The sequence below is a fragment of the Tubulanus polymorphus genome, chromosome 4, assembly GCF_964204645.1.
Source record: "Tubulanus polymorphus chromosome 4, tnTubPoly1.2, whole genome shotgun sequence".
Classification (NCBI taxonomy): Eukaryota; Metazoa; Nemertea; class Palaeonemertea; order Tubulaniformes; family Tubulanidae; genus Tubulanus; species Tubulanus polymorphus.
Genome location: NC_134028.1, coordinates 24,693,552 through 24,714,445, shown reverse-complemented (window position 1 = coordinate 24,714,445; position 20,894 = coordinate 24,693,552). Strand labels below are relative to the sequence as shown.

Genomic DNA, 20,894 nt, shown 5'->3' with positions numbered 1-20,894 from the left:
AACACTTCCGGGTTAGTGTACCGTTCGACCACTAGGTGGCAGCACGAGCTATATTGAATTGAATTGCTGTTCCGAAAGTTTTCCGCTTTTAAAAATTAAGGGCCGCTTTTTCGACTCTTAAACGACGATGACTGATGTGGTTCAAACTGCCACTAAAAGAGAACATCCTCTAGATGATGATGACGATGAACCAGTCTCTTCACCTCTACCAGGTAAGATCACATCCATCCTCTCCTCGGAGTTCGTCAATCTCAATTCAATTCAGTTTATTCAGAGCTAGTGATCCAGTTCAAATAAAACTGCTGAAAGGCTATTAGATTTTGGTTTCAATAACTGGGTGAAACTGATATTGATGTTTAGGTCCCCCATTGTGGGCATATTACAAAAAAGATTTATTTATAATTTCAAATTGATGTAGGCCTATTCCATTTATTTGTAAGCTTAATTGATCATGATGAGACCTGTTTTTCTGGGATATTTTGCTTTTTGGGGTTCATTACTCATTTAGCTCTTAACATGACAATGAATATCGTGGACAACAACTGAATATTCGATATTATTCCAATTCTGTTCCAATAAAAGGGATTGGCAAAGAGTCTCCTTTAGTCGAGGTGAATTTTAAGAGAGAAAACCACCATTTTGTGAATTCTTGAATTTGAACATCATGAAATTTCATTTCAAATCTCAACGTCATACAATTGATTTTTAGTGACTTTATCCTGCTTCATTATCCAGAGGCGATTTTTTCGAAATGGGTGTGCAGAAAAAAGTCAACTTTTGTGTCAATATTGATGTTGTTAACGAAATTATTGCCTTCAGCTAATTTCAGTATTCATTATTATTCTGCATTCTCTTTATATTGTTTATCACTTTGTATCATCAATATACGTATAATGAGATTTCATGTATTACTTTTAGTGGATATTCTGAATGAGGAATATGAAATGTCTGTGATCTAGATATTGATAACGACTGTCGTATCCTCACAACAAAATAAAATTGAAACGTGATTTACTGGGAGTATTTACATCTCTATAATGCTTAGATACCAGTTTATTTGTTCAGTTGATGTAATCGGCGTTTAGTTTTTGCTCGTATGGATTTCATATCAATAGTCAGTATGGTGTAAAGAATAGGATTTAGGGATGAGTTAATTGGTAAGAAAAGTACTGCCAGCCAAGCCGCCACCTGATTCGGTATTTTTACCCGAAATACCGCGCAAAACTGAACGATTATTAACGGCAGCCAGCAAAATAAATTACACAGATTTATCACCAAACTCCTGCGTGCCAAAATCAGTTCGGTAGGATCAGCTCTACCCGAACCAGACCTGCTTCCGGATACAAGTCTGTACATTTGCGCATATGTCGCCATTATTGTTGCAAGTATTGTAGCGTTCGACAAGGAAAAGATAGCAAATGAATATTGCCAGGCGTTGACATCAATTGAAATTAAATTCATAGGTAAACATACTCCCGTAGTACCATAGAAGTTGCTTCCAAAGTAAGGTAGTGGCAAAAATGGTAGTAATGCAATAATGAACAAGACAATCCAACATATACAGCAAATGATGGATACATATCTCGGAGATGCAATCAGGCTTCTAGAAAATGGATTAACAATATTTGAGAATCTATGACGTGTCATGATGAGCAAAAATGTCAGTGATCCTTCACAAGAAATGGAGACCACGACTCCGGCGAGACTACACAACGAACTACCCGTCCATGATTCTGATTTCAGAAAGTAGCTACCTTTATAAACGTAATCGGCTCCAGCGATCAAAAACAAATATACAGACATCATAAAATCACATACTGCAACATTAATGATGATGATGTCTGATGATGGATTTAAGGGGGAGGATCGAATTGCTTGAACACGAAGGGAAATGACTATTAGGTTAGCAAAAAAACTGAATGAAGCAATGACCCATATGATAACTCTTAGGACTGTGTTACCCATCAGATCAGAACAGGTTGAAAATTGATTGGCTTCAGGAAGGCACTGGTCTACATTCGAAGCCATGCAGCAAAATTTGTAAGCATCAGACATCAGAAAGGCTAATGATGTCAGGTTGTCAAAGACCTTTCTGTCGACAGAAATAACCTTGTAGTTGTTGGTTATATCAAGGGTTTCAAGTGGAGTTAATTCAGCAAAGGCATAAAGCGAAATATGATGGATTCTGTTACTGCTGATATTTAGCGTCTGCAGTGAAGATAAACCTCTAAATACATTTCTACCAAGCTCCAATAAGAAAAGGCCTTGGAGATCAAGAATTGTTAGTGACTTTAAATCTTGAAAAGTGTCATCTTGTAAGTGGCTTAATGGATTTTCAGTTATCAGTAACTTTTTCAGATTATACAAACCCTTGAATGTGTTTGTGGACAATGCTGTTATGTTGTTGTGTGTAAGATCTAATGTATGAAGATTATGCAGGTTTAGGAATGAGTTTGGTAAAATGTAAGACAATTCATTGAATGAGATGTTGAGTATATGAAGGTAAACATATGAAACAAATGTATACTTGTCCAAGATAATTTTGTTATTTGCGAACATGAGAATTCGAATTGATGCTGAAAAAAGATGATTAATATTTGATAAGCCAATATGTTCACAATCAACCAATTGACCTTGACATTTACAGCCTCTCGGACATGTGACATTACAGAAAGCCTCGTCATCACTTGTATGTTTACAATGCACAACACCATCACAAACGTTAGATTGCGGAATACATCGATTTTCCTGACCGCATGTAAACATTCCTGGACATAAAAGTGTCTCACAATTTTGCTCATCTTCTGAATTCGGGCAATCCGATTGACCATCGCACACCTGTCTTATTGGTATACAGTACGATGCTGGACATTTAACAGTACCAGCTGGACATTCAAATTCTCCACATCTCAATATATGCTCAAGATTCCTACAAACTGGGTAACCATTTGTTAATCTTTCTAATATACATCTGTGGCGTCTAGAATAGCAATGTGGAGAATTAAAAGAGCACCTTTGTTCATCAGATTCTGTACAGAGATTTGTGAAGTTAGCCGTACATCGGTTCTCATTATTGCACTGAATCGTAGGATTCATTATAACATTAGTAGTTGTTAATAATTCATCTTCTTCAAGGCTTCCAGTGCAATCCACAACACCATCCTGATACAACTGAGAACTGATACAATCTCCACTGTTACATAGGAATCCCTGACACAGTTGAGCGGAGCATCCTATTTCATCAGAACCGTCTTTACAGTTAGTTTCCCCGTCACATCTGTTCGAACTACTGATACATTGACCGCTAGCACAGCAGAATTGTTGGGACAAACACGGGGGATGAAAACACAAGTTCTCATCGGAACCATCAACACAATCCTGTATGAAATCGCAGAAACCACTTATTGATACAACCTGACCATCGTTACAACGGAAGTGATTACGTAGATTTATATCTGTACAATTGAGTTCATCTTCACCGTGTTGACAGTCGTGTCTGGTATCACATACGCGATGGTCGCTGATACATCTTTGATCGTTACATTCAAACTGCAAGGATTTACAACCGCTTATAGAAGCTAACTCTTCGTCAGTTACATTGTACGAACACAAAACAGAATGCGCTGAATCTTTCGCATTATCAAACTGTTTCATCATCCATTTAACTGATTGGATATAAGTGATTTCATGTCTAGTGATTACTGGTTTTACTTCTTGCAAACTGTCATTAGTCATCATAAGTAAAGAGCTATATTGATATTGATAGTGAAATGAGCTTATAAGATTCATAGTTTCCGTTTCTATGTTACTGGTTATTGCAAAACCAATTTCACCATTGACGCCATGACACATCTCTGTGGCAGTTTTTAAATCTAAACCTCGATGTTTGTTCCAGTTTGTCAGTATTTGATAGCACCTTTTATTTATGCTTGTCCAACCAATCGTACATCTTGAATCACTGAAACCAGCGACTCGCAATATATTTTCATCTATCGAAATAGTGACGTTGTTTCCTGAAATAGATTTTTTGTCTGTTTCTTTTTCATTTACTGCTGTTGAATTCTCGAGATCAATTCTTTCCAATTCACAGAAAAAACTTGCATGAACTTCTTCAATCTTGCAGGGGAATCGAACCCAGTTCGCCGATCCTCGTGGATTATTCAGTATCATCGCCGTACACGGCATATTGACGTCATTTATCGGTTGTTTTCTAAGAGGAGATATCAATCCTTGAATAACGTCTGGTATTGTTTCATTATTTGTAGGTTTAAACCACTCACTGTAGCTCAGTGGTTTCCCATCAGTCCACGTGTAATAACCAGTATCGAGCTAGAAAAAAATATCGGGATTAGATTAAACCACATTTTCCACATTAATATTGTTATACACTTAAGACTTAGAATATGGCATCTTGCCTCTAATTTCAATCCAATCATCATTACGAACGCTTTTCTTGAATACGCCTGATTGAGCAAAGGTTTTGTAGCTAACAATGTTTTAATAGAAATCATTTCCTGTTCTGAGTTGATACTGAGTAGATGTCCCGCGTAGTTCTGCCTACAGTACAATTCAGCATTCTCCCAATTCAGACGTTCATCTCTGATGTATTTGACGCATGAAATTCCCGAATCTAGAAATCCTCTTTTACAGACATTATCACGCTGTTTCTTCGGTGACTGTTTCTCTAAAATGTATTGTATGCGGAATTTTGGTATTCTGTCTTTCACCTCGAACTTCAGAAATGTTTCCCCCAAGCTGTGAAATATAACTCCTTGTCTATATGTATCACATAATTTTCTTTCGTGCTGCGCAGAGCTTTTACTTGATATTGTCTCTAAAAATATAACGGAGTCCATTGAATCTGAATGTGGCTTGATGCATGCCGTCATGCTCATATCTCTTATAATAAATCGGTAATATTGGATCAGGCCTGTGTTCCATCTGATGTCGATGCTGTAGAGGATAATGCGTGGAATTTTAACTGATCTTGGATAGTTTGGTGACTGAACGATTCCGCAGTCATTTCTACTATTCTTCCACCGGTCAATTGGTGTGTCATGTCTCCTCAATGTTTGACAAGTAGGTCTCAAATCAACAATGTACGCGCGTCTTACGAACAAATGGACATGCGAGAATGTCACAGTGGTTAGTACGAGACTGTTGTTGAGACGCTGGGCACGTACAAGCATATGAACTCTACACATGGAATATTCGTATAAGTGATCAGGCCAACACGTGTTGAATTCATATTCATACGCTGATAATACATGAATTGCATGTAATGGAAGGCCACGGTTTTCGGGTGTTAGCCTGATACAGTTTGATGTCACTGTCACCTTGTGTTCTCCTTCCCGCAGAGTGTAGCCGTCACAGTTAGGTGACGCACGTATCACCAACCTGCCCGTGCCGAAGTGGCGCCCTTGAATATATCCTACTATGATAACTGAGCTGCCTGATGTAATCATATTTACCAGACTTCGTCGATAATCAAGTAATGATAAGTTGGGACAATACGGACCATAGCGTCTAGCTGTGAAATTTCCACCATCATATATGTAAAATCCAGCTCGCTCACAGTTCGCAGATAGCATTGATAATTTCAATTCACTATCATGGATTTCCATTTTCCATTTCGAATCATATGCTTTGATGCTATATTTTAGAGTCCGTTTCGGCCGTGCAGGCAGCGAGAAATGTATGAATAGCGGATTGAGGCTACGAATCTACAATGAATACAGAAATAATATCATTGTATTTGATGTTTAGGCTAAACAAAAATGATACCTTGTTTCTCCGCAGCGGACGGGTCATTTTTGTAAAATATGATAAAATTTATAAACAGTTCATTTCTATAGCGGCCGGGTCTTTTATGGTAAAATTGATCACGATTTAAATAAAAGTAATGTATAGGGTAGATAGGCGGCCGGCCGGGTCAACATTTAAGCTCAGCAGAGCGGAGAAACAAGGTATCAATTTTTTTTAGCCTTAGATGACAATTTTGTTCGTAGTGTGGAGGAAGTTACGGTAGAGTACGGATGAGTTAGATGCGCTTTACTTAATAACTAAAATGAATAATCACTGGGTGAGGTGAAGTGGCCGCGTGGTTTAAGCCAACGGTCACAGTCCACAGTTTATCGGTTGGAATACTGGCAGCGACAGAGAGGTCGATGGTTCTTCTCTGGTCTCTCTCCCCACTGGGAAAGGAAAAATCGAACCTGCTAATTATGTACTGTGTGGTGCTAAGTGTGTTGAGAAATTAAAAAAAAGATAATCACTGGGTAAAATCTGAAACATATATTCCCCATAATTATATATGCACTTACTGTGTACTTAGTGACGGGTAGATTTGATATCGACATTGGTGTCATCCTGAAATCTATTCTCAAGATTGATGGTTTGATGTTCGGTTTGGTAAGAATGCACAATATCACAAGAAAGCCATCAGATTTAACACTCAGTGATTCCAGGTAGTTGTAACCGAGTAAAATATCAGTTCCAACAACGCGTAACCCTTCTAGTTTATATACACCAATGACGCCATTGGATGTGTTGAGTGCATGTGTCCAGTTGAAGACTACGTACTGTAACACCTGCACTGTGATAGACCAGCAGTGTAAATGTTTTGATCGAGTTATTACGTGTAAACTGTTGTCATCAGGAATGAGCGCTCCAGACTCGTTATTAGAAATCTGAATCAACGGATTAGAGACGTTCCAATCTGATATTTTATACATCTGAACTGATAGTTGTGACCTGAAAACCACTTGATAATCAAGCTTAGAGATGATGGCTTTATTAGTTTTAGTATGAAAGGATGAAGGTGGATGTCCGATTTGATGCTGTATAAGAGCTATTGGTTCACTGCTGCTGTTCCATCCATCGTGGATTTTAACAATAGTAGTCGCTGGATCAGCAGATGGAATTGATTTTATAGTTATCCCACTCAATGTCAAGTTCATAGCAAAACCATCAGGCATCCCGATCCATTCTAGAAACAACTGACAAATATGTAGCCTGTTTATACTGTATTTGTATCCCTTCGATGTTAGTAATTCCTTCAATCTGAGATTATGTGTTCTGCAGTTATGACTAATTTGCAAATGGCTGTGTTCATAATGATATATAATATAAACCCAACTACCCTGCGCACCATTGACGTTGCTTTTAAACATAAACGAAATGGAATTGTTCTGGAGGATTTCACGTTTTCCTTCACCGCACAATAGGTTATCAGACTCATAGACGAGAAGGTAGCTATCACTACAGAATATCGACGGCTCGATATCGTGATGAACTTGAACGTGAAAAGTTCCCGATAAAGAGCTGTTGACGAACCAGTGACATTCAACACCGCGCGTTAATGACGGATAATTCGGTGAAACGATGTAACCGGACGTAGAATCGACTTGGTACCACGTGTTGTTACAAGAGGAACTGACTGTCACAGACATTTCGTTGATAGAGTCTGCATGATCAGCGTGTGTGATGAGAACTTGACAGACGATCAGTGACGCTATAAGCGACGCTCTCAGTCGGTGCTCCATAACAAGCAACTTCAACAATGTACGAAATTCCTTCACTATTCAAATTCACTGCTCGGTTGGTGACACCAGGCATAAGTCCTGCCTCCACTAATGTTAACTGGATAAACTAACATTTGATTTGAATTATTTGCTTCCCTCAGCAGTTGCAAAATCCAACATTAACTGGTCTTTGCGAAAAGTAACATCTGATTACTGGTAGTCATTAGAATTTTCGATTTCGAAAATAACAAGCTTCCCTGCAGTAATTACCATCTACAGGTAGCATTTTTGTTTTCATGTTTCCATGCATCGCAGTAATATCGATGTCTAATTATATTTTAAGGATGTTCAAATTATTTTCACTTCGTTCCAGGTTTTTTGTATATTAATCTATCATATGATATTTTAATATTTTCACTGATGTACGATGCCTGTATAGAACACATCATTTTAAGTAGTAACACACCAGTCTTACATATGAGATTCTAAGTGACCTCAGAATGTGGTCATTGCATTGAATCATGGACTCTAAAACGAAAATCGTTTTAGAGTCCACGATTGAATGGACCATAAACATATAGAAATTAAAAACTATAACTTTTTGACAGCTAATCATTTCAACCAGTTCAAATAAAACTGCTGAAAGGCTATTAGATTTTGGATTCAATAACTGGGTGAAACTGATATTGGTGTTCAGGTCCCCCATTGTGGGCATATTACAAAAGAGATTTATTTATAATTTCAAATTGGTGTAGGCCTATTCCATGTGTAAGCTTAATTGATCATGATGAGACCAGTTTTTCTGGGATATTTTGCTTTTTGGGGTTCATTACTCATTTAGCTCTTAACATGACAATGAATATCGTGGACAACAACTGAATATTCGATATTATTCCAATTCTGTTCCAATAAAAGGGATTGGCAAAGAGTCTCCTTTAGTCGAGGTGAATTTTAAGAGAGAAAAACCACCATTTTGTGAATTCTTGAATTTGAACATAATGAAATTTCATTTCAAATCTCAACGTCATACAATTGATTTTTAGTGACTTTATCCTGCTTCATTATCCAGAGGCAATTTTTTCGAATGGGTGTGCAGAAAAAAAGTCAACTTTTGTGTCAATATTGATGTTGTTGATTGACCAGAGTCCCTATGACTCCTTGATTTCTTAAAACTCTCAATGGAAAATGCTTTTAGAGGTTGCTTTGGCCCGGGCCAAAAAAGCTTGTGTGATCGTAGCTTAAATAACGAAATTATTGCCTTCAGCTAATTTCAGTATTCATTATTATTCTGCATTCTCTTTATATTGTTTATCACTTTGTATCATCAATATACGTATAATGAGATTTCATGTATTACTTTTAGTGGATATTCTGAATGAGGAATATGAAATGTCTGTGATCTAGATATTGATAACGACTGTCGTATCCTCGCAACAAAATAAAATTGAAACGTGATTTACTGGGAGTATTTACATCTCTATAATGCTTAGATACCAGTTTATTTGTTCAGTTGATGTAATCGGCGTTTAGTTTTTGCTCGTATGGATTTCATATCAATAGTCAGTATGGTGTAAAGAATAGGATTTAGGGATGAGTTAATTGGTAAGAAAAGTACTGCCAGCCAAGCCGCCACCTGATTCGGTATTTCTACCCGAAAAACCGCGCAAAACTGAACGATTATTAACGGCAGCCAGCAAAATAAATTACACAGATTAATCACCAAACTCCTGCGTGCCAAAATCAGTTCGGTAGGATCAGCTCTACCCGAACCAGACCTGCTTCCAGATACAAGTCTGTACATTTGCGCGTATGTCGCCATTATTGTTGCAAGTATTGTAGCGTTCGACAAGGAAAAGATAGCAAATGAATATTGCCAGGCGTTGACATCAATTGAAATTAAATTCATAGGTAAACATACTCCCGTGGTACCATAGAAGTTGCTTCCAAAGTAAGGTAGTGGCAAAAATGGTAGTAATGCAATAATGAACAAGACAATCCAACATATACAGCAAATGATGGATACATATCTCGGAGATGCAATCAGGCTTCCAGAAAATGGATTAACAATATTTGAGAATCTATGACGTGTCATGATGAGCAAAAATGTCAGTGATCCTTCACAAGAAATGGAGACCACGACTCCGGCGAGACTACACAACGAACTACCCGTCCATGATTCTGATTTCAGAAAGTAGCTACCTTTATAAACGTAATCGGCTCCAGCGATCAAAAACAAATATACAGACATCATAAAATCACATACTCCAACATTAATGATGATGATGTCTGATGATGGATTTAAGGGGGAGGATCGAATTGCTTGAACACGAAGGGAAATGACTATTAGGTTAGCGAAAAAACTGAATGAAGCAATGACCCATATGATAACTCTTAGGACTGTGTTACCCATCAGATCAGAACAGGTTGAAAATTGATCGGCTTCAGGAAGGCACTGGTCTACATTCGAAGCCATGCAGCAAAATTTGTAAGCATCAGACATCAGAAATGCTAATGATGTCAGGTTGTCAAAGACCTTTCTATCGACAGAAATAACCTTGTAGTTGTTGGTTATATCAAGGGTTTCAAGTGAAGTTAATTCAGCAAAGGCATAAAGCGAAATACGATGGATTCTGTTACTGCTGATATTTAGCGTCTGCAGTGTAGATAAACCTCTAAATACATTTCTACCAAGCTCCAATAAGAAAAGGCCTTGGAGATCAAGAATTGTTAATGACTTTAAATCTTGAAAAGTGTCATCTTGTAAATGGCTTAATGGATTTTCAGTTATCAGTAACTTTTTCAGATTATACAAACCCTTGAATGTGTTTGTGGACAATGCTGTTATGTTGTTGTGTGTAAGATCTAATGAATGAAGATTATGCAGGTTTAGGAATGAGTTTGGTAAAATGTAAGACAATTCATTGAATGAGATGTTGAGTATATGAAGATAAACATATGAAACAAATGTATACTTGTCCAAGATAATTTTGTTATTTGCTAACATGAGAATTCGAATTGATGCTGAAAAAAGATGATTAATATTTGATAAGCCAATATGTTCACAATCAACCAATTGACCTTGACATTTACAGCCTCTCGGACATGTGACATTACAGAAAGCCTCGTCATCAGTTGTATGTTTACAATGCACAACACCATCACAAACGTTAGATTGCGGAATACATCGATTTTCCTGACCGCATGTAAACATTCCTGGACATAAAAGTGTCTCACAATTTTGCTCATCTTCTGAATTCGGGCAATCCGATCGACCATCGCACACCTGTCTTATTGGTATACAGTACGATGCTGGACATTTAACAGTTCCAGCTGGACATTCAAATTCTCCACATCTCAATATATGCTCAAGATTCCTACAAACTGGGTAACCATTTGTTAATCTTTCTAATATACATCTGTGGCGTCTAGAATAGCAATGTGGAGAATTAAAAGAGCACCTTTGTTCATCAGATTCTGTACAGAGATTTGTGAAGTTAGCCGTACATCGGTTCTCATTATTGCACTGAATCGTAGGATTCATTATAACATTAGTAGTTGTTAATAATTCATCTTCTTCAAGGCTTCCAGTGCAATCCACAACACCATCCTGATACAACTGAGAACTGATACAATCTCCACTGTTACATAGGAATCCCTGACACAGTTGAGCGGAGCATCCTATTTCATCAGAACCGTCTTTACAGTTAGTTTCCCCGTCACATCTGTTCGAACTACTGATACATTGACCGCTAGCACAGCGGAATTGTTGGGACAAACACGGGGGATGAAAACACAAGTTCTCATCGGAACCATCAACACAATCCTGTATGAAATCGCAGAAACCACTTATTGATACGACCTGACCATCGTTACAACGGAAGTGATTACGTAGATTTATATCCGTACAATTGAGTTCATCTTCACCGTGTTGACAGTCGTGTCTGGTATCACATACGCGATGGTCGCTGATACATCTTTGATCGTTACATTCAAACTGCCAGGATTTACAACCGCTTATAGAAGTTAACTCTTCGTCAGTTACATTGTACGAACACAAAACAGAATGCGCTGAATCTTTCGCATTATCAAACTGTTTCATCATCCATTTAACTGATTGGATATAAGTGATTTCATGTCTAGTGATTACTGGTTTTACTACTTGCAAACTGTCATTAGTCATCATAAGTAAAGAGCTATATTGATATTGATAGTGAAATGAGCTTATAAGATTCATAGTTTCCGTTTCTATGTTACTGGTTATTGCAAAACCAATTTCACCATTGACGCCATGACACATCTCTGTGGCAGTTTTTAAATCTAAACCTCGATGTTTGTTCCAGTTTGTCAGTATTTGATAGCACCTTTTATTTATGCTTGTCCAACCAATCGTACATCTTGAATCACTGAAACCAGCGACTCGCAATATATTTTCATCTATCGAAATAGTGACATTGTTTCCTGAAATTGATATTTTGTCTGTTACTTTTTCATTTACTACTGTTGAATTCTCGAGATCAATTCTTTCCAATTCACAGAAAAAACTTGCATGAACTTCTTCAATCTTGCAGGGGAATCGAACCCAGTTCGCCGATCCTCGTGGATTATTCAGTATCATCGCCGTACACGGCATATTGACGTCATTTATCGGTTGTTTTCTAAGAGGAGATATCAATCCTTGAATAACGTCTGGTATTGTTTCATTATTTGTAGGTTTAAACCACTCTGTGTAGCTCAGTGGTTTCCCATCAGTCCACGTGTAATAACCAGTATCGAGCTAGAAAAAAATATGAGGATTAGATTAAACCACATTTTCCACATTAATATTGTTATACACTTATGACTTAGAATATGGCATCTTACCTTTAATTTCAATCCAATCATCATTACGAACGCTTTTCTTGAATACGCCTGATTGAGCAAAGGTTTTGTAGCTAACAATGTTTTAATAGAAATCATTTCCTGTTCTGAGTTGATACTGAGTAGATGTCCCGCGTAGTTCTGCCTACAGTACAATTCAGCATTCTCCCAATTCAGACGTTCATCTCTGATGTATTTGACGCATGAAATTCCCGAATCTAGAAATCCTATTTTACAGACATTATCATGCTGTTTCTTCGGTGACTGTTTCTCTAAAATGTATTGTATGCGGAATATGGGTATTTCCTCTTTCACCTCGAAAAACAGCGATGTTTCCCCCAAGCTGTGAAATATAACTCCTTGTCTATATGTATCGCATAGTTTTCTTTCGTGCTGCGCAGAGCTTTTACTTGCTTCCGATATTGTCTCTAAATATATAACAGAGTCCATTGACCCTGAATGTGGCTTGATGCATGCCGTCGTGCTCATATTTTTTATAATAAATCGGTAATATTGGATCAGGCCTGTGTTCCATATGAACTTGATGCTGTAGGTGATAATAACTTGTGGAATTCTAACTGATCTTGGATAGTTTGGTGACTGTACGATTCCGCAGTCATTTTTACTAATCTTCCACCGGTCAATTGGTGTGTTATGTCTCCTCAATGTTTGACAAGTACGTCTCAAATCAACAATGTACGCGCGTCTTACGAACAAATGGACATCCGAGAATGACACTGTGGTTAGTACGAGACTGTTGTTGAGACGCTGGGCACGTACAAGCATATTAACTCTACACATGGAATATTCGTATAAGTGATCAGGCCAACACGTGTTGAATTCATATTCATACGCTGATAATACATGAATTGCATGTAATGGAACGCCGCGGTTTTCGGGTGTTAGCCTGATACAGTTTGATGTCACTGTCACCTTGTGTTCTCCTTCCCGCAGAGTGTAGCCGTCACAGTTAGGTGACGCACGTATCACCAACCTGCCCGTGCCGAAGTCGTGGCTTTGGCGCCCTTGAATATATCCTACTATGATAACTGAGCTGCCTGATGTAATCATATTAACCAGACTTCGTCGATAATCGAGTAATGATAAGTTGGGACAATACGGACCATAGCGTCTAGCTGTGAAATTTCCACCATCATATATGTAAAATCCAGCTCGCTCACAGTTCGCAGATAGCATTGGTAATTTCAGTTCACTATCATGGATTTCCATTTTCCATTTCGAATCATATGCTTTGATGCTATATTCTAGAGTCCGTTTCGGCCGTGCAGGCAGCGAGAAACGTATGAATAGCGGATTGAGGCTACGAATCTACAATGAATACAGAAATAATATTATTGTATTTGATGTTTAGGCTAAACAAAAATGATACCTTGTTTCTCCGCAGCGGCCGGGTCATTTTTGTAAAATATGATAAAATTTATAAACAGTTCATTTCTATAGCGGCCGGGTCTGTTATGGTAAAATTGATCACGATTTTAAAACAAGTAATGTATAGGGTAGATAGACATTTAAGCTCAGCAGAGCGGAGAAACAAGGTATCAATTTTTTTTAGCCTTAGATGACAATTTTGTTCGTAGTGTGGAGGAAGATACGGTAGAGTATGGATGAGTTAGATGCGCTTTACTTGGCTAAACGGACATATATGTAATATAATAAATGTAATATAACTATAATGAATAATCGCTGGGTGAGGTGAAGTGGCCGCGTACGGTCACAGTCCACAGTTTATCGGTTGGAATACTGGCAGCGACAGAGAGGTCGATGGTTCTTCTCTGGTCTCTCTCCCCATTGGGAAAGGAAAAATCGAACCTGCTAATTATGTACTGTGTGGTGCTAAGTTGGTTGAGGAAATTTAAAAAAAAAGGTTATCACTGGGTAAAATCTGAAACAACTATTTTCCCCATAATTATATATGCACTTACCGTGTACTTGGTGACGGGTAGATTTGATATCGACATTGGTGTCATCCTGAAATCTATTCTCAAGATTGATGGTTTGATGTTCGGTCTGGTAAGAATGCACAATATCACAAGAAAGCCATCAGATTTAACACTCAGTGATTCCAGGTAGTTGTAACCGAGTAAAATATCAGTTCCAACAACGCGTAACCCTTCTAGTTTATATACACCAATGACGTCATTGGATGTGTTGAGTGCATGTGTCCAGTTGAAGACTACGTACTGTAACACCTGCACTGTGATAGACCAGCAGTGTAAATGTTTTGATCGAGTTATTACATGTAAACTGTTGTCATCAGGAATGAGCGCTCCAGACTCGTTATTAGAAATCTGAATCAATGGATTAAAGACGTTCCAATCTGATATTTTATACATCTGAACTGATAGTTGTGACCTGAAAACCACTTGATAATCAAGCTTAGAGATGATGGCTTTATTAGTTTTAGTATGAAAGGATGAAGGTGGATGTCCGATTTGATGCTGTATAAGAGCTATTGGTTCACTGCTGCTGTTCCATCCATCGTGGATTTTAACAATAGAAGTCGCTGGATCAGCAGATGGAATTGATTTTATAGTTATCCCACTCAATGTCAAGTTCATAGCAAAACCATCAGGCATCCCGATCCATTCTAGAAACAACTGACAAATATGTAGCCTGTTTATACTGTATTTGTATCCCTTCGATGTTAGTAATTCCTTCAATCTGAGATTATGTGTTCTGCAGTTATGACTAATTTGCAAATGGCTGTGTTCATAACGATATATAATATAAACCCAACTACCCTGCGCACCATTGACGTTGCTTTTAAACATAAACGAAATGGAATTGTTCTGGAGGATTTCACGTTTTCCTTCACCGCACAATAGGTTATCAGACTCATAGACGAGAAGGTAGCTATCACTACAGAATATCGACGGCTCGATATCGTGATGAACTTGAACGTGAAAAGTTCCCGATAAAGAGCTGTTGACGAACCAGTGACATTCAACACCGCGCGTTAATGACGGATAATTCGGTGAAACGATGTAACCTGACGTAGAATCGACTTGGTACCACGTGTTGTTACAAGACGAACTGACCGTCACAGACATTTCCTTGATAGAGTCTGCATGATCAGCGTGTGTGATGAGAACTTGACAGATGATCCAGATGATCAGCGACGCTATAAGCCGCGCTCTCAGTCGGTGCTCCATAACAAGCAACTTCAACAATGTACGAAATTCCTTCACTATTCAAATTCACTGCTCGGTTGTCGACACCAGGCATAAGTCCGGCCTCCACTAATGTTAACTGAATAAACTAACATATGATTTGAATTAATTGCTTCCCTCAGCAGTTGCAAAGTAATATCTGATTACCGGCAGTCATTAGAATTTTCGATTTCGAAAATAACAAGCTTCCCTGCAGTAATTACCATCTACAGCTACATGACAGGTAGCATTTTTGGTTTCATGTTTCCATGCATATCGATGTCTAATTATATTTTGAGCATGTTCAAATTATTTTCACTTCGTACCAGGTTTTTTGTATATTAATCTATCATATGATATTTTAATATTTTCACTGATGTACGATGCCTGTATAGAACACATCATTTTAAGTAGTAACACACCAGTCTTACATATGAGATTCTAAGTGACCTCAGAATGTGGTCATTTCATTAAACGGACCATAAACGTATAGAAATTAAAGACTATAACTCTTTGACAGCTAATCATTTCAACCTGTTTTAAAACATTTCAGTGAAAATCAGTAGAAAAGGAAACGTAGAAGATAAAAGAAGTCGACACTGTCCGTATCTAGATACAATCAACAGGTCAGTATCCGGATACCACAACAGATACAGAGGACCAAGTTTGACTCGATAGAACTGAGGGGCCAGTTGCTCTAAAGTTTTTTTGAAACTAGTTTTTGAAACTTACTTGAAATTAGTCAAATTTCATGCGTATGTAATAAATGAATGATCCCCTGGTTGACCTACTTTTAGGCAACTGCAGCCTCTGACGTTTTTCCAATTTTCCATGTTAAATTCGCAGATAACCTTAGTGCGATTATCGATGATGTATAACACTTAATTACAGGTCATTGTTAGACTTCGATTTCGAGAAGTTGTGCTCAGTTTCTCTGTCACATCTAAACGTCTACGCCTGTTTAGTTTGTGGAAAATATTTTCAAGGTAAATGAAAACTATTATATTTTCATCGAAAAAAATTTTATATGATAATTTGACCTATCGAATTTTATGTTAATCTGATTTGGCGAAAAATGAAAGATTTCTCGTTGAAATTTCATCAAGCTCTTAACGAATGCTATCTGTTTTATGATTAATTTTAGGACGAGGGTTTAAATCTCACGCGTACACTCACAGCGTTCAGGACAGTCATCACGTATTCCTGAATTTAGACTCGCGTAAATTCTATTGTTTACCGGATAATTATGAAATCATTGATTCTTCCTTAGAGGATATTACTGTAAGTATTGAAATATTTTTGCCATTGAATTCAACTTATTTCTTAGTCATGTTTTCTAAGTCATCTTTAAGTAAAGCGCAGTTCCAGAGTTATGGAGTGTCAGTTGTGGAATCGTTTTCTGAATTATGGAGTCAGTTCCACCGTTGTGGAGCCAGATCCATGGTTTTGGAGCCAGTTCCACGGTTGTTGAAACAGTTCCACTGTTGTGGGTTTATAGTTGAAAATGAACTTCGCTCAGGAGTCAGATTGAACCAAGGACTGTGGAACTGGGACCAGCTTCAAATTTTAAAAAGAAGTGGATGTAAATGCTTTTCAATGTTTTATTTTATATTTCTATGTAGGATTTTCTAATCAAAAATCATGGTATTTATATTCATCCATGTTTTAGTATGTGTTAAATCCTACGTTCAGACATGCTGAAATTCGTGCTTTCGAAACGAGCTCTAAAGCATCTCGCGCTTACGACGGCACTACCTACCTACCAGGTAAATACCGACGACGTGTCAGAATTTTCACCGAGTTAGTTTGAAACTTTGTTCGAAATTTTGTGAAACCCAAAAGAGTATCAAGGTTCAACTCAAGACGTCAGACTTAATGAATGAATATTTTAAAATCGACCGCCTTTCCGGTGATTATTGCACGTTAAAAATATTTTTTCCATATTTTTAGGCATTGTTGGTTTAAACAATATCAAATTCAACGATTATTGTAATGTAATTTTACAGGTTTGTATTCCGAGAATTTCTCCAAAGAATATTATCACTTTTGCCACGATCAGATTTTAATCGAATATCGCGCACTTTCAGTCATTGTCTCACGTCGCGCCGCTGAGGAACTATTTCCTGAACGAAGACAATTACAAGTCAATAAAACGTCCACCGGGCGATCAGATGTTCTTACTCGTGCAGAGGCTCGGAGAACTGATCCGTAAACTGTGGAACCCGAAGAATTTCAAAGCTCACGTCAGTCCGCACGAAATGTTACAATCTGTTGTACTGTGCAGTCAAAAGAAATATCAGATCACGCAACAAGGTTTGTGAAGAAATAACCTGTACATAATATTGATCTTTCCTTTATTGACATACAGTAGAATGTCTGAATTTTATTACAAAAATTTGGAAAGTATTGGGGTTCTGGCAGATTGCTAGATGGGGCAACTATACACTCGGTAATTTGTAGTAAAAATAAGTTTATATCTGAATGAAATTTGAACTGAAATTTTAGGCTTTCAAATCCGAATATTATCAAACAAGTCTCATTAAATAGATATTGATTGCTAAATTGACTTTCTAACTCGGTGTTTGGTACCGGTAAAGATTTCACTGAAAATTTACTTATTGGAAAAGTTGATTTGAATTTAATGGAAATGTAGATGAAATACAAGCGACTAATGGTGTATCCTCACTTGTTGCAATATCAATGCCAGTACCTCATTTAGCAGATACACGTAAAATAAAAAACCAAAAACCTCGTCCCAAGATTTAGATGCAACAATGTTTTTGATGATTCATTTTTTTCAGGCGACCCAATCGAGTTCCTATCGTGGTTTTTAAACGCCCTGCATTCGGCGTTGAATGGAAATAAGAAAATCAACAGCAGCATCATCAACAAAACATTCCGTGGAAAAATGAAAGTTTTCTACAGAAAAGTGCCGGCCATTGATTTAGTAAGTTCTCTTCTGAATTCTAATGTTTTGTTAGTTTTTGTTTGATTATGATTTCTGTTTACTATTTCTTTTTGTATAATTCTTTAGAAAGAGGAAGAAAAAGCAAAACTGTTACAAACAGATGAATATAAAGGTATGTTGATCATTGCGATATATCTATGATATTTTCGATGCAAATGACTGAAAGTAGCTAAAAGTCAGTCATTACTGTAGTTATCAATCGGAAAACCACTGAATTCTGAATACTCAAATCTGGTTTGCGCTTTACATGTGTTCAGTATTTCACATGAGACATTTTTAATTGAAAATAAACTACAAACACCAGGACCAAGAGTTAAGAGTTAACTCTCAGTTAAAGTGAGTTCATTTTCAATTAATTAACTCAGAGTCGAATCTCGGAACTGTGGAACTGGACCCAGACATTAGACATTTTATCAGCACGCTATCGAATACTGATGAATTAGTCGTATTGATGTCTTAATTCATTTTAATTGTAGAACAAATGATCGAATCACCGTTCCTGTTTTTGACGTGTGATCTGCCATCGGCTCGTTTGTACCCGGATGAACTACAGGAGAATATCATTCCTCAAGTTCCGTTAGCTACGATTCTCGCGAAATTCAACGGCGTCAACGAGAAAGAGTATAAAACATTCAGAGATTCAACGATGAAACGATTCGAAATCACGAAATTACCGCCGTATTTGATTCTATATATAAAGGTAATTAATTCACTGTGGTAGATCAGGAGTTAGTTCTCTATGACTCCTTCATTCCTTAAAAACTTCTTCTTAACGGAAAATGCATTTAAAGGTGCTTGATACTCCTTTAATTTGAGGAAAATACCTGAAACACTTTCTTTATAAAACTCCTTCAGTTTTGAGAAATGAGCAAATTTGATACTAAGAAGTGGTATCTATTGTAACTGGAACTGCCGGTTTTCTTTGGGTCGATGAGAAAATAAATGTTATATCTTCACGTTGTTCTTTTTTCAGCGTTTCACAAAAAATCGATACACGATTGAGAAAAATAACACGATCGTGAATTTCCCCGTCAAGTGAGTACAGACAGGCAGACAGACTATCGAAACACCGTTAGGTCGTCACATTACTTTTACTCGTCCCTATTTTTTAATCCCAATTAGTATTACCAATTCAATTTATGAAGTGTAAGGCATCATTCGGTTAAGTCATCAACATTACTGGTACTTTTGGTTGTCTTTATTTTTTAGTCCAGATTCCTATTTCCATAAGTCTTCACTTGGTTACGTTCAGGTTCTAAACCAGATATTGTTTAGGGTCTAATTATGAATAAATATATGTGAAATATTGATCAGGATTTCTCACAATCATTGGTCCAAATTAAGTGGCTTCCTTACAACATTCTAGATTCCAAAAATAAATGCTAATCTTCATGGAATATGTTTTGATTGCGTGTTTTCAGGGGTATAGATTTCGGTGATTTATTATCGCCTGAAGTGAAATCGCGTCATCCTCACACAGCGTATGATTTATTGTGTAATATCGTACATGATGGTGAACCGGAGCCCGGTAAAGGAACTTACAGAGTACATATACTACACAAGGTAGATCGTTAAATCAAATCAAGGGTGGCCACTGTCCTGGAAATCAGGGAAAGTCTAGAGATTGCTGGATCGCACGTAAAATAAAACAGTCTTCGGTCTATGTCTTATGTATTTAACTGTGCTACTTGATTCTTCGAGTCAGGGAGGGAATAGTCAGGGAAAAGCAACTCTAAAGTGGCCACCCTGTGAAATAGTAAGATCGTTTTGAAAATGCTTCCAAGTAAATCTTCTTTCCTTGGTGTATTTCACTCTTGATATCAACTGCTGGCAATATAATCTAAGGAATATTATTTACATGCATTTGTATATTTTTAGGGAAGTGGAAAATGGCATGAAATACAAGATTTACATGTAATCGATGTTTTACCCCAAATGATTACATTGTCTGAATCATATATACAGGTAATCATCCCTTTCCTAGGTTACCATCTACGAAATCTTACTTCAAGTTGACCTGAACTTTTCTATCTGGCACTGTTTTGCACGTATGATTTTATGATTTTTCAGATCTATGAATTAAAAAAAGAGGTGTCTTCCTCATCCACATTGAACAACAGTAGCAGTAATATTACAGTTGATGCGGCTGACGCTAACAGTGGCAGCAGCAGCAGTAGTAACGGCTCTAAACCTCCAACTGAGACCGGCTCATCTAAGCCATCAACTACTTCTGAGACTAGTTCTATGACTAAACCAACAACAACAACAACAACAACTAGTTGAACTCGATGACGATGATATATCACCGCAACACAAAAACACTGCCAACTTTATACAGAAAAAATGTGAATTTTAGAAAATTTACGAAAATAAAGA

General features: G+C 37.4%; 1 protein-coding gene across 1 annotated transcript; it reads left to right on the top strand.

Annotated features, from left to right (window-relative positions):
- Window positions 1-53: 53 nt before the first annotated feature.
- On the top strand, window positions 54-20,894 carry LOC141903696 (ubiquitin carboxyl-terminal hydrolase 39-like). Its single transcript, XM_074791933.1, has 14 exons — window positions 54-212; window positions 16,104-16,176; window positions 16,442-16,536; window positions 16,695-16,831; window positions 17,220-17,316; window positions 17,501-17,556; window positions 17,638-17,863; window positions 18,352-18,497; window positions 18,585-18,630; window positions 18,995-19,218; window positions 19,492-19,553; window positions 19,940-20,081; window positions 20,397-20,483; window positions 20,589-20,894. Exons 1-14 carry the CDS (start codon window positions 128-130, stop codon window positions 20,799-20,801), a joined length of 1,689 nt encoding a protein of 562 aa, XP_074648034.1. The 5' UTR covers window positions 54-127; the 3' UTR covers window positions 20,802-20,894.

Coding starts and splice junctions, on each gene's coding strand:
- LOC141903696 (XM_074791933.1), top strand. CDS start 128: ATGACTGATGTGGTTCAAACTGCCACTAAAAGAGAACATCCTCTAGAT. Junction 16,537..16,694: donor TTGTGGAAAATATTTTCAAG/GTAAATGAAAAC, acceptor GATTAATTTTAG/GACGAGGGTTTAAATCTCAC. Junction 17,864..18,351: donor ATATCAGATCACGCAACAAG/GTTTGTGAAGAA, acceptor CATTTTTTTCAG/GCGACCCAATCGAGTTCCTA.